The sequence below is a fragment of the Pteropus medius genome, unplaced genomic scaffold (genome assembly GCF_902729225.1).
Source record: "Pteropus medius unplaced genomic scaffold, Ma_sr-lr_union100, whole genome shotgun sequence".
NCBI classification, from domain to species: domain Eukaryota; kingdom Metazoa; phylum Chordata; class Mammalia; order Chiroptera; family Pteropodidae; genus Pteropus; species Pteropus medius.
The window spans coordinates 3,195,565-3,208,643 of NW_024346150.1; the positions used below are offsets into that span (position 1 = coordinate 3,195,565).

Here is a 13,079-nt window from a genome sequence, read left to right on the forward strand (position 1 = left end):
CCCTCTACTCCGTACAAATACTTGGAGGGCAGAGTGTGCTGCTGGAGGCAGTTGGTGAGCCTGGTAATGAGGCTACAGGTGGCAGGTGAGTGTCTCTCTGGGCATCTGGAACTGGGGCCACAGGGCTTTTTCTGTGTTACTGGTCTCATCCCTGTAAACTAAGTGCCTTGTTCTTTGGTAGCTGTGTAAAGAAAGGTCCAGGCTGTGCCTTTATTCAGGGCATTGGTGGGACTGTGGGATTTAGGGGAGGTGCCCGAGTCCTGGGCGCTGTCAGTGGCTCCCAAGTACTTGTCTCAAACAGATATGATGATCAGATAACCTCAGCCATATACCCTTTTCTCCTTGTATGTTGTCTCTGTAATTATGATAACTCTGTCCAGATTTTTTTTCTAACCACTTTTCTCCTCCTTGTGGTTCTGAAGATGAACTGCAGGCATAGAGAAGACTAGAGTCTTCTGCTGATGTCACAAAATAAATTACCCCGCTGTCCCACCCGTGCACAGTCCTTGAGAAGGCTCTGAGAGTTGAGCGGTATTAGGATTTTTGTTTTTGTTTTAATGAAATTAAATGCTGATGGGGTCACAGCTAACTCTGTTCTATGCACAGAAGAAACCAGTGACATTCAGGTCCTCAGTGAGGGAGAGCTTCGGAGGGACAGCCTGGGGCTGCCACCAGCGCCAGACCAAGAACAGGCTGTGGAAGAAGATAGACATGCAGGTGGAAAAGGCATGGGAGATGCTGGAGGCCTTGGCCTGACCCCACAGGTGCCAGCTGCCCTCGTGGTGAGCCATGGAAATCAGAATGCGGAGGACCTTGAGCAAGGCCAGCTTGTCATCCGGGATGGGCAGGAGGAGGAACAGGATGCTGACAAACAAGGTGAGCGAGAGGCTCTGGGGGCTGCCTTCCCCTAGTCTCCCTCCTGATGTGGGACGGGTTCGCCCTGAAGTTTACCAAACAGCAGTTCACAATCTGGTGGTTCATTTTGTTTGTTCCTTCATTCAATATCCATTATCAAGTAGGAGGCAGGAGAGAAGAGCAGTGCACTCACCAGCACCTGGGGGTTTCAGAAATAATATTTACAGGGTCGAGCGGGCTTTTCAGGTGGCAGACCTTGATGGGTGCTTAGATCGGGTAAAGGTGGGCCTCCTGGCAGGCAGACAATGTGCCTTGTCTTTGTCTCTCCACTTCCTCACAGTGTCACCAGTCAGTGCCTGGTGACTGGAGGAAGGAAGGATTGGACAGATGGAGGTTTGTGCATATTTGAGTGTTGCAGAAAAGGGACATGTGAATCCCACCTTCCTGGTTTGGTTGACATTTTTCTTTTTTAAAGGAAAATATGGGAAACAGATCAACAGAATATTATGGGATGTATTCTGGTTTCTTAAAGATGTGAAAAGTTTCAATCCTAGCTGAGCCAGGAGCACTTATGGGGACACCTGTGTTCTGGGATGACCAGTAACAGAAATTGGGGACTGTGCTTATTTGCAGAAATTATCCTGATTCCATTTAAATATAATTTTCATTCAAGTTTCTTCTTCTGAAGAATGTGTTCTCACAAGTTCTCAGTTCAACAATTAAAGAAAAAAAAAAAGGGGGGAACCTCAGTGGCTGATCCAGTGGCACTCAGGTTTCAGACCACTTAGCAGGTCACAAAGTGTAAAAGCTCCTGAGGGGCCTGTGGCCCTGCAGGGCGTGAGGGATACACCTCGTTCTAGGTGTGGCTGTAATGATCTACTTTGCAGAATAAAATACAGGGCACACAAGCCTGTGCTTCATTTCCAGTTCGGGCAGTGTGTGCAGAGAAATATCACTGGATCTGACTTTTCCAGGCATGCTTTAAAAAAGATTTTGTTTACTTATGTGGAGACATATATAAAATGTTTACATTAAACCTTGTGAATATGTCTGTCGAATGCATTTTGTCCTGATCTTTTCTGGTTTGTTCTCTTCAGGGATGATCATAGTGATGAATGATCTAATTCTGTATGTATGATGGAAAATTTTACCCTTTGGCTCACAATAGCCACTTCATGACCTTTTGGAGAAATGAGACATCCTCAAGAGATGCTGTCGTTAACTAGAAACCTGTTGTTTCCAAAAGCAGTGGTGTTTGCTTTTAACCTTGACTGTCTCTCTTAAAAACTGGGACTTTGGTTTAGCTAGCTTGCTAGTTACATAATTTTATATAGATTTAGAGTTGAAGTGGATGGACACAGAGAACTCCTATTTGGTATGTGTACTGGAAGCAAGCACACAATACCTGTCATTTCCTAAGATGCAGCAAAAAGATCTGACTGTGAAACCAGGATTGAGATAATCCCGGTACCTGGGCTCTGGTGTTCCTGTGGCATCAAGAGAGAAATGATGTAGCTTATGTTTGATGTGTCTGTACTAATTTTACAGAGAGAAACCAGAAACTGGGAGGAGACGATGAGTACAACATGGATGAAAATGAGGCAGAATCTGAGACAGACAAGCAGGCAGCCCTTGCAGGGAATGACAGAAATGTAAATGGTAATAACTGGCGGGGTCACCTCATTCTAGGTGCAGTTGTAACGATCTACTTTGTGTCCCTTCATTTTTAGAGTGACCGTACAGTGAATCCCAGCAGAAACATTGTAAATGGTCTGTCATTTGAAGGACATTTTCTTTTCTTCAGAAGCCTTTGAGCACAGGGTCGGTGGAGGGAGGTACAGGGTTTAAGTGCCCAAGATGAAGTCTGGGTGTTCAGTGGGGCTCAAGCCCTCAGGAATCAGTTGGTGCATTTGTCTTCGGTGACATTTAGGGATTTCCTTAACAAAATGATCTGTCAGTTCACCACTTGATCATTTTACAGCAGGGGTTCCCAACGCGTGGGTTGTGGAGCAGTACTGGTCCATGGCCTCTTAGGAACCGGGCCACACAGCAAGAGGTGAGTGGCGGGCGAGCCAGCAAAGCTTCATCTGCATTTGCAGCCACTCCTCAGCGCTAGCATCACTGCCTCAGCTCCACCTCAGATCATCAGGCATGAGATTCTCATAGGAGCACCAGTCCCTGGTACCAAAAAGGTTGGGGACTGCTGCTCTACAGCACTTATGAAAAGCACCACTATAAGGCAGCTTTTTATAGTAGCATTTTGTATTGTTGTTATTTTGGATTTTGAAGAGTCCAGGCCAATGAGTGTATCAGATTCTGGCTTTGTGTTTCCTTGTGATTAGATTCAGGTTGGACATTTTTGTAGCTGTGGTTGTGTTCTTCTTGCTGCACAGCAGGAGGCACATAACGTCTGGCATATTTTGTGATGTGAGCAGCAGTTGATGCTAAGTGCCTTTATTAATTCATTGGTGATATTCTAATCTAGCCTTTTCTATTTCATTTGTTAATTGGAGTATTTTTATAGACAAGTCAGTGATATTCTTTTAGTGTAGGCAGGATAAATGCTTAATTATTTACTTCTCACAATAATGAATTATTTGTCATCTTCCGAAGGTGACGATTTAAAAAATATAACTATAAACCTAGATTTAAACATTTGATGGGTTTCGCTCAGTTGTATTTATCCTTTTTGAAGTTCACGTTGTCCCATCTTTGGCCAGTGGGGCCTCCCCCGCCCCCTTCCTCTTTTATCTGAACCTTCAGATTCCTTTGTCTCTTGTCCCTGTCCTGCTTGGCTGCTGCTTCACTCTACACTCAGCGCTCTGAGTCTCTCCATGGGCCGTTCCTGGGAAGGAGCTCTCGAAAGGAGCCCTGGCGAATCAGTTTTAGAAGTCCATGGGGCTCAGCCTCCACCTGCCCCCTGGTCCTCACCATGGTCACCTTGGGGGGCACCTGCTATGGTTGCAGCAGAAACTCCCTCACTTCCAGCAGTTCACCCACTGCTGGAACTCTCTGGTACTCTCTGGTGCAAATCTCTTGGCTGTGTGGGGTTCTCCATCAGATGCTCTTGTATAGGGACCGCAGGATTCTTTGTCATCTAGTCTTGTAAATGTCTATGGTTTTTGAGTTTTTTAATTCAGTTGCTTTATGTAGGGACTCTGAGAGGTTCAAAAACTATGCTACTGTTGCCACCATCTTTCCAGAATCCTCTTCTGCTTTTATATTTTATTTTGCTCTCTTGATTCATTTCAGATGTATTCAGGTATATGGAACTAGCTATAGGTACAGTTTTCTTAAGGGCTGTCCAGTTGGCTCAACACCATTCAAAGCCAGTAATTTCATGCTACCTTCATCAAATAGTAAATTTCCACATGTACTTGGGTCTAATTTAGGGGTTGTTCCTGTTCCATTGGTTTCTCTGTTTATTCACACTGTACCACACTGTCTAGCAGCCTTTTTTATTTTAAATATCTGGCAAGGCCAGTCCCTCTGGAAGAAAATCTCAGCCAATATCTTTGAATAATGCTTCTTCCCTTTTTGATTCCTTCTTGAACTCAGAAGTGTTAGATCTCATTCTATTCATATTTCTTATCCTTTTTCATATTTTTCATTTTTGCCTCTCATCTACATTCGAAATAATTTCCTCAGAAATATCTTCCAGTTCAAAGTTTTCTCTCACCTCTGCCTTACCTATTCTTTAATTCACACTTTGTTTTTAATCTTAATTATTTTTGTATTTCTAGACTTTCTGCTTGGCCATTCTTTGGGCCATTATTCCTTGCTCATGCTTAGACATCTTTTATTTCTTAAAATATATCACACGGAGTTGTTTTATATTCCACTTCTTCCAGTTGTTCCCTTGTGTTTTGTGCTTTTCAACTGTGAACTGTTTTCTGGGAACTTAATCTGTGGGAAGTCTTTGGGGACTGAGTTACAGGTGTATTCCACTGAAATAGGTAGTTTGCTTCTACCAGTCTCAAGGCAGGCACCACAAACTCACAGCATCTTTAATAAATTCTCTTCTTTAGGTTTTTTTTGGATCACACAGGAAATGAGTTAAGATTATATACCTGGCATGGTCATCTCATGTGGGTAAGAATCCCCTCCATTCACAAACTAGGTTTTCTTGCTTATTTTTATTACAAGTTAGTTTCTCATTACCTTTAAACCAAGGATGTGAGCCTTTGGGGTTTCAGCTTTGTATAGGGGTCCCCTTCATGACTCCTCACCTCGAGTGAAGCCCTAGTCTTTTGGTTTTTGTATTCCTGTACCTTTTGAAACCTAGTGTCTTCAGGCTTCAGGAGAAGTCCTCAGGGGAGAAGCTCGCTTTGATACTTCATTACGTGTAGGAGTTCTTACTTCCACTTCATTTTTGGCCTCACAGAGTCCTTTTATTACCATTATAGGCAATGCATTTTTCTTAACTTTTTTCTTAAAATTTTTTTAACTTTCCATTTAAAAATAATTTAGATTTTTAGAAAATAATAAAAGGAATTTCCATTGTATCCTTCATCCAGGTTCCCCAAATGTGAACATCTTATGTGACCACAGTACAATGATCAAAATGAAGAAATTAATATTGATACAATGCTATTGTCTGACCAATAGACATTATTCAAATTTAGTGAATTGTCCAACAAATACCTTTTCTGGTCCGGGATCATTATTACATTAATTGTTATGCCTTTTAGTGTCCTTTAGTGGAGCCATTTGTCATTATCATTTATGACATTGATATTTTTAAGTGTTCTGGCCAGTTATTTGGTAGAAAGTGTTTGATTCAAAAGTGCATTCTTAAAACATCATATTTTATCCCCATGTCAGCTATTACATTTGGCAGAGCTGTTTGAGGGTTTTAGAAATGGGAGTCCTGACATGATTTTTGACATATTTCCAGGCTATTTAGGTAATATTTTTTAAAATGTAGATTCACACATTAGTGTCAGAATTTTAAGCAAATACAAGGTCTCCATTTTTTTGTTCATCGACTCCACTTATTTGTGTTGTCATATCTCAATTCTTGAATAGCATGTTTTCAGATGTGGTTAGAGTATTACATCTCTTTACCTTTCCTTTAATTCAGCGTCCCCACCCTTTTCGGCATCAGGGACCGGTGCTTCTATGAGAATCTAACACCTGATGATCTGAGGTGGAGCTGAGGCGGTGATGCTAGCATTGGGGAGCGGCTGCAAATACTGATGAAGCTTTGCTCGCTTGCCTCCTGCTGTGTAGCCCGGTTCCTAACAGGCCATGGACCAGTACCAGTCTGCGGCCCAGGGTTTGGGGACCCCTGTTTTAAATGAGGCCAGTGTCCTATTAATTGTTCAGCTTTGCAGTGAAGGCGTGTGATCTTTCATCCCTTACACCCAAGTGTCTTTCTAAGGATTGATATTGTGCAAGGCTTTTAAAAAAGTGAGGAAGTAGGCAAAGTAGGATAAATGCTGTCAGCTCTTATAAGAAATAGTTTTAAGATGAAATGTCAACATAATTTTAAGATTATGTCATTGAAATAAACAGTTTAAGACCCTGCTTGCTCCAGGGACATTAGAAGAAAAAAGGCATTAACTCCAACTTTTTTAGAGAACTTTTAAAAGATAGTAGTACTTTATGGCAGTAATTTAATTAATAAAATCATTAACCATTTAATGTAGTTGTAAATCAGATATTGATTTTAGGTCTTATTTGTTATGTGTCTTTTTATGTCACCTGTGTGTCCGAGAACAGAGTAAGAATGGTGGAAGCCACAATCAATTTAAGCTCTATCAAGGAAGCACTTAGCAAGAGCTGACCAAAGCTGCAAGTGGCTCTCAGGAGGCAGTGTGCTCCCTGATGGAAGTGCAGTAAACAGGGATTCACACAGCATGCAGGGCTGTGATAGTATCAAAAATTTTCTCAGAGTGCATTTTATATTATCCATTTTATAGAACATGGGGCATTATTTCACTGTTTCAAACAGTTATGGAGTTTTCAGATGTTTTAGCTTTGTTTCATGGCACCCTGTTGGCCATACACATGGTCTCTTGGTATCCTGTCCTTGGTTAGGAATGCAATTCTCCATTATAATGTCGCGATGGGAGATAAAGTCCTCTTTATGAGAGTTTCTAGACAATGTCAAGTGGGACCTGCCTGGGCTGACTTCTTAAAATGTTCGATACAAGAATATTATGGGGTTTTTTTTCCCCCCTTTTTAGATCTTAATGTGGAAAATCAGAAAAGAGACATGATAAACTTACTTGATCAACGTGAAAAGAGGAATCACACACTCTGAATCAAACTGGAATCACATACTTCGTGTCAGGATTCAACAGATCACTACAAAATATTCACGAGGAGTAGAATACTGTGAAATGTACTAAGTAAAAAATATATATCTAAAGATGATTATTGTGGAATTTTAGTATGTACTCTACGTAGGAAAATGAGATTGTCTTTTAGATGGTTTTTTGGGGGTACTTTTGAAGCGTCTGTATTAAAGATGTTAAAATTTGTTGGTTAATAGGTATTTCATGAAAAGATCAACAGCAAAAGTAGAACACAAGTGCTCCTTCAAGCATAGCGACAGTGGCACTTATTCTACAGTCTGACTTTGTTTAAAACAAAAGCCTGTAGGAAGAATCCACCTTCTGACATGAAGGAGACCCGCCGCACTTAAGAGAACTCCTTTTTCTCATTTCCTTCTGGAGTCATTCTCTTCTCCACATGCTGTGGCGGGTGATGGTAGCAACCATTATTTCTGTTCTCCCTCGTCAGCACTGAAGGATTACTGCCCTCATGCGCTCTCTTCCAGTTATGACACTCAAATGGCCTACAGCACCGACTGTTAGCACAAACACCACTAGTAAGTTTTAAGTGAGTCTAAATACAAAGGTGTTTTGTGGGAGAATTTTCAAGGAGACTACTTGTATAATAGCCCTTGTCATTAATGTTAAGTGACTTGTAATTTGAACACTTGCGACCTGTACTTACGTTGCTAATATGTGTGGGAAATGCAAAATCTTCTGTAATAAGCCCATGTTTCCAAGAAAAGCCACAAGTGGATTCGGCTTGATACAAGGCCAGAGCAGAGGTGACCCCCAGGTGCCTGCAGCAGAGCAGTGAGGGCAGCACAGCACTGTGGGGCAGGTCTCTTGTGGAGAAACTGCCTACTTCATTAGAGGAAAAGAAGAGAAAATTGATGTTGAAGGATGTTACAAGTTGGAAAAGTTCAGAAAGGCGTGAAAAATGGCAACTGTTTTGTCACAGTGGTATGTCGCTTGTGATAAATGACTATCAAAACTGATTTCACTTGTGGTAAATGACTATCAAAACTGATTTAAAAATGAAAAGTTAAATTGGAAAATGATTAATCATAATTTACATTGGTAAGCGATGTTAGGTTTGATTTGAGTTGGTTGTTACTGTTTCAGGTAAGTAGGCTTGTCATTTGCAAATGACAGGCAGTCACACTAATGACTTTCAGCGAGGCTCTCTAAAGGGTAAGTGGGTGGTGATGCTTATGAAAACATATTTTGAGTTACAGAATTTGAGATGCAGGCTCCTCAGGTCATCTGGTAGAACTCTCGTTTCAGAGAGAAAACTGGGGCCCAGAGAAGTTAGGGAGCTGAAGCCTGGCCTCACACCCACTGTGGAGTTGCTGTATATCCCTGGCAGTCACTGGAGGCAGGACCTGGTTTGCATTCAGGTTAAGATCACCAACTTGATTGTTACTCATGTATGTTTATCTTTTTACCTAATCACTAAGATTAAACTTTTCACTCAGAAGAGAGCATAAAATTAAAGCATAAGATTTATCTAATTCCTTGTCCAACCTCTCTCAGTCTTAGGGTTGATATTTTCCCTTGCTTTCTCAGATAATAAATAAAGCCTCGGTTCATCTCATGTTTAATCAGTGTGCAGAGAGTTGCTGAGAAATGAAATACTCTTTGTTTAGCTTTTAAAACTGTGCCTTCAGTTTTCCCTTTATCCCCCATTTGCTCGCTAAAGAAACAGCTTTTAGATCGTGGAGATGGGATATCAATATAATTTAAAACCATGATGATTTCATCTTCATTTGCAGAGGCATCAAAAGGCCATTTGTTCAGGAGGTGTATACTTTGAGCTATTTCTCCAGGCAGTCATGCTTTATTACCACTGGCTCCTTTGGAATCACAGGCACCTATTCTGAGGCAACAATTCAGAGGTATCGTGGCTGTTTAAAAAAACAACCTGTGTAATAAGCATCAAGTAGATATCAAACCCCTGACCTTTATCTTTTGGTGTCCAAAATTAAATCAGCAGTTATTTCAGTTTTTAAGAGATGTAAACTCTAATTCACTTTCTCAAGTGTACAGAGGAGTGATGAATCATTTGATCTTTTCTCCTGAAGATAAGACTAGGTGGAGGTTCCCTAAGCAATGTTGGATTAGATTTCCTGAGTAACTATGGCACATAATGCATGTGTGATGAAACTTGAGAAATAAACTATTATCTGTTTAGTATGCTGTCATTAAATGACTAGATTGATAACTAGCATGATTGTTTTAATTGGTAATAGCTGGTTATCCATTTATGATGGTGGAAGAGAATTGTGAATTTACGTCAAGGTCCAGGGGACCAGTCTACTCACATTGTTTTAGCCTAAAAGATTCTTAATTATAAATAATTATAGTTTGCGGGACACTGAACAACTTCTAACAGTTGCCTGAAATGAATTTTAGGAAAAATATATTTAAAATAGGTTCCATTAACTGTGGATTAATTTTTTTCATATGGTTAGACTTTGAAAATGTTCATTAGTGTCAGAAAGATGGCAAAATAGTTTGTGTGTGTAAATGTTTGTGTGCTATCAGCTCAGGGCAACACTTTCTTAAAATGTACTAAGCCACTGTCCCTTAAAAACTGTTTTGTAAAATTGTGATAATGTATACACTGAATGGTTACTTAAAGTATCTTCCCATGTACTTAAAACTAAGAGGCTTTTATCCTTGGTAGTGTGCAGCATTGGGAAAATCAAATGACTTTAAATAGTCTCATCTTTAAACTATACATGTAAACTTAAGATAATGAGTTTTACAAACCAAGGCCCTAACTAGTTGAGACAAATGTTTATCTTTACTCTTTAGAATAAAATTATACCTTGTCCTGAGTTGAGTGACATAGACCATACCTTGCTTATACAACTTTATACTCCTACAGAGATTCTAGTACTGTGATGGGTGCTTAGTGAATACTTGACTGTTAAGTCCAAATAAATGATTGTGATTGATTAGAGATGTGGTCCTAGATAACCTCATTTTCCATATAACTGAAGCTTGCCCTTTAGAACCTTTATAAACAAATTTAGATGAACAAATGCCTTTTGAATGAAGGGTAAATACACGGGAATTAGGATGAAACCCACTTAGCCTTAAGAGGTAAGCCAGAGTCTTTGTGAAGGTGTTCCTGATGTTAGCTTGCTTTTCACTAATTTGCTTCTCTCAAGGCTGTAGTGAAATGACAGAAATGGAACCTCCAGGGTGATGTACCATGTATGCCTTTATCCAGAACTCATATGCTCATATATAAGGGTTCACCGAAATGTTTAACTCTCCCAAAAAGCTGCTGCATGACAATGTTTAACATTTGAGTATCATTTTAAAGCGTAGTTCCGTGACCTTAACCAGTGGCCTACAATTGCCAGTTCTTTTCCCATAAAGGACAATCTTGCTCTGGGTTTTTGAGATCGGCTCAAATTATTCTGGAAGTCAATGGTGACATGTCTGTGATTAACACAAAGCACCCCACTTTGCTTTAAGCTTGGCTTAATGTATGAATTGTAAACAGAAGGTTCCCAGTACTGCATCTGTTTCTTTGCAATAGTTTAAAATTCAGAGTTGTTGTACAATAACTTTACATGATCTTCCAAAAGTGGATACATTCTTTTTAAATGGAAGGAATGAAAAGCAGTATTAACATAGGACTACAGAAAAAAATCTTACAATGTAAATGAATGCATACGTGGACTGGTTCAAAATCTCAGGTCATTATATCTCTTCAAAAGCAAATTTTGAAAACACCTTTGGCAGCTGTAGAACAACAAAAATATTCAGTCATCCAGTTTTATTTAATGGTTCCTTATTGCAAAAGCAACAGTTCTGGTTCCCTACTTTTATTTGGAAGTATTTGATATACCAACTTGTACTTAGACTGATTTGCAATTTTCAGACAAATCAACCCATTTCATCAGCTTTGGCAAACTGTTTAGGGAGCGGCAAGGCCACCTTCAATACTTTCTGTACTTCCAGCCTTCCTGTGTTGTCACCTTCAAGTGTTTCTACTACTAAAGTTAGCCTACCTACTGTCTTAGGGGCCTTGTTTTCCCCAGGTTAGCAGCAATGCCATCAGGATGTCTTTTACATCTTAAGCAGGTTCTGGAAAGATGAAGTCCTTTTTCTCAAGTTTATACTACAGTTGGGAAGATAGAAACAACTACTTAAATTACAACTAAAACTGAAAGGTAGGTAGATAGGCTGATATGAGCCGGAGGGAGAGGACAGTGAAGGGTTAACAGGCCCTGAGACCAGCCCACAGAAGAAAATACACAACCAGGGGTCTAACAGAATTGTAGAGTCTCCCTCATTCCCCCAAGGTCAGAAGCCAGATAGGCAAAAAATCCTAGTAGTGCCTGGCTCTCCCTTTTCCTGCCCTTCTCCCAGTCAGTTAACTGCAAATGACCATTATACAGCCTTATTCCGGGGGCACTCAACTGGTATGGGCAAAATTACTTAACTGGGCATGTGCCTACTCAAAATTCCCACGGTGCAGGTGTATGACTTCCCATCTATGGGTGCACACTGCGCAGGACCCAGCTTGTAAGGTCTAAGGGAAGAACAGAAAATTCGCACCATTTGAGGTAGTATGGACAGAGGAAAAACAAAGAAACCTTATGGCCCATATAAACCCTGACCCTCAACTTCTCGGGGCCCTCAATCCTCTATTGAGGTGCCCACTTGGACTTTCTTCCAAGTGTACTTCACTCTGGCTACTTAATAAAATCACTTGTTTGCTACTTTTCGTCAGCTCTTTCTTCTGAGTGTTGGACCTCCATGTAAATCTTTCGTGGGGGACCCAAGGACCGAGCTCCTGACTCCCTACAGTGCTGCCACCTGATTGCTGGTATCAAACGTACCAGGTACTTTTAGGGGCTTGGCTTAAACAATCTTAAAAGTGCCAAAGGTAACAGTTAAAGGATGTTTTTTAAAAACTATATTCTTATGGATATATAATTTAAGATGTCATTACACAAAATCACAATCCCATGTAATTTAGCCTCCCTATATAGCTTAGAGGTCCCCCCAAATCCCTTTTAAATGTATTTTGCCAAAATCCCATACAAGTGTTTAATAAATCCCTTGATTTAAAACTTCTTTTGGATGATTTGTTTGAATTACTCAAATGTTAGAGTAAACACCTTCAGTTCTTAACATGTGTCAACAAAGTACTGTTTTTCATATGCAGTAGTGCATTTTTGTCAAGAAATTTATTAACCTTTACAAACACTATTTTCACTCAATCTTATTCATAAAAAATGATTTATGATTAAATCTGTAATAAAACCATATAACACTCATCAATGCATTCAACAAGACCAGTTTCATCCATGGACATAATAAACCACTTTAAAACAGCAGTTTTCATTCATGTCGCTGTCAAATTAAAAGTATTCCTTATAATGGGTTGTTATCCAAGAAATCCATTTCACTTCATGTTATGTGGTAAGACTGATGGATGGATAGAATCTGAAATTCGATTTTACCCTTTTATGGTCACCCTTCAGTCTCAAACAAGTTTCACAACAGGAAAGTACTTGTGAGCAGAGAAATCAAATTCGGGAGGTACCTATAAAGAAAATCAGAAAAATCAATGTATCCAACAAATATGTGGACATAAAGATAATTTTTATTTTAGAATTTTATATTTTTAAAGACAAGGCAGCACAGAGATAAAAACTGGTTTAATGACAAAACCATTAAGTTAGGAACTAACCTGGAGGGGAAAAAATTAGCTTATCTCTGGATTTATGAAGTTCATTAGAAAACATTCTGACCATCTGTTTTTTACCTTCAGAGTATAGTTAACACAGGAAAATAGACTTTAATTACAGGAAAAGATCATGGGTCAGCAAGTTTTTTTACTTCCAGTCACTGATAGTACTGACCAATGAAATGAGAGTCACTGGTAAAGCAGGGCAGGAGATAAGATAGAAA

At 39.9% G+C, this 13,079-nt stretch overlaps 2 protein-coding genes across 5 annotated transcripts in view; one reads left to right on the forward strand and one right to left on the reverse strand.

The window, feature by feature from the left end:
- The window catches only part of GOLM1 (golgi membrane protein 1), a 49,443-nt gene extending 39,339 nt beyond the window's left edge, over positions 1-10,104 (forward strand). The window contains exons 8-10 of the mRNA XM_039875630.1: positions 607-876; positions 2,404-2,514; positions 7,047-10,104. Of these exons, the coding sequence (XP_039731564.1) occupies positions 607-876; positions 2,404-2,514; positions 7,047-7,123 (458 nt within the window). The 3' untranslated portion in view covers positions 7,124-10,104. The remainder of the gene's footprint in view (positions 1-606; positions 877-2,403; positions 2,515-7,046) is intronic.
- Positions 10,105-10,917: 813 nt separating this feature from the next.
- Positions 10,918-13,079, reverse strand: part of NAA35 (N-alpha-acetyltransferase 35, NatC auxiliary subunit) — a 67,921-nt gene continuing 65,759 nt past the window's right edge. For 3 of the 4 annotated variants that reach the window (XM_039875629.1, XM_039875627.1, XM_039875626.1), the window contains exon 23: positions 12,334-12,711. In XM_039875629.1, the coding sequence (XP_039731563.1) occupies positions 12,652-12,711 (60 nt within the window). In that variant the 3' untranslated portion in view covers positions 12,334-12,651. Of the gene's footprint in view, positions 12,712-13,079 lie in introns of all 4 variants that reach the window. The other variant, XM_039875628.1, reaches the window with a different exon arrangement.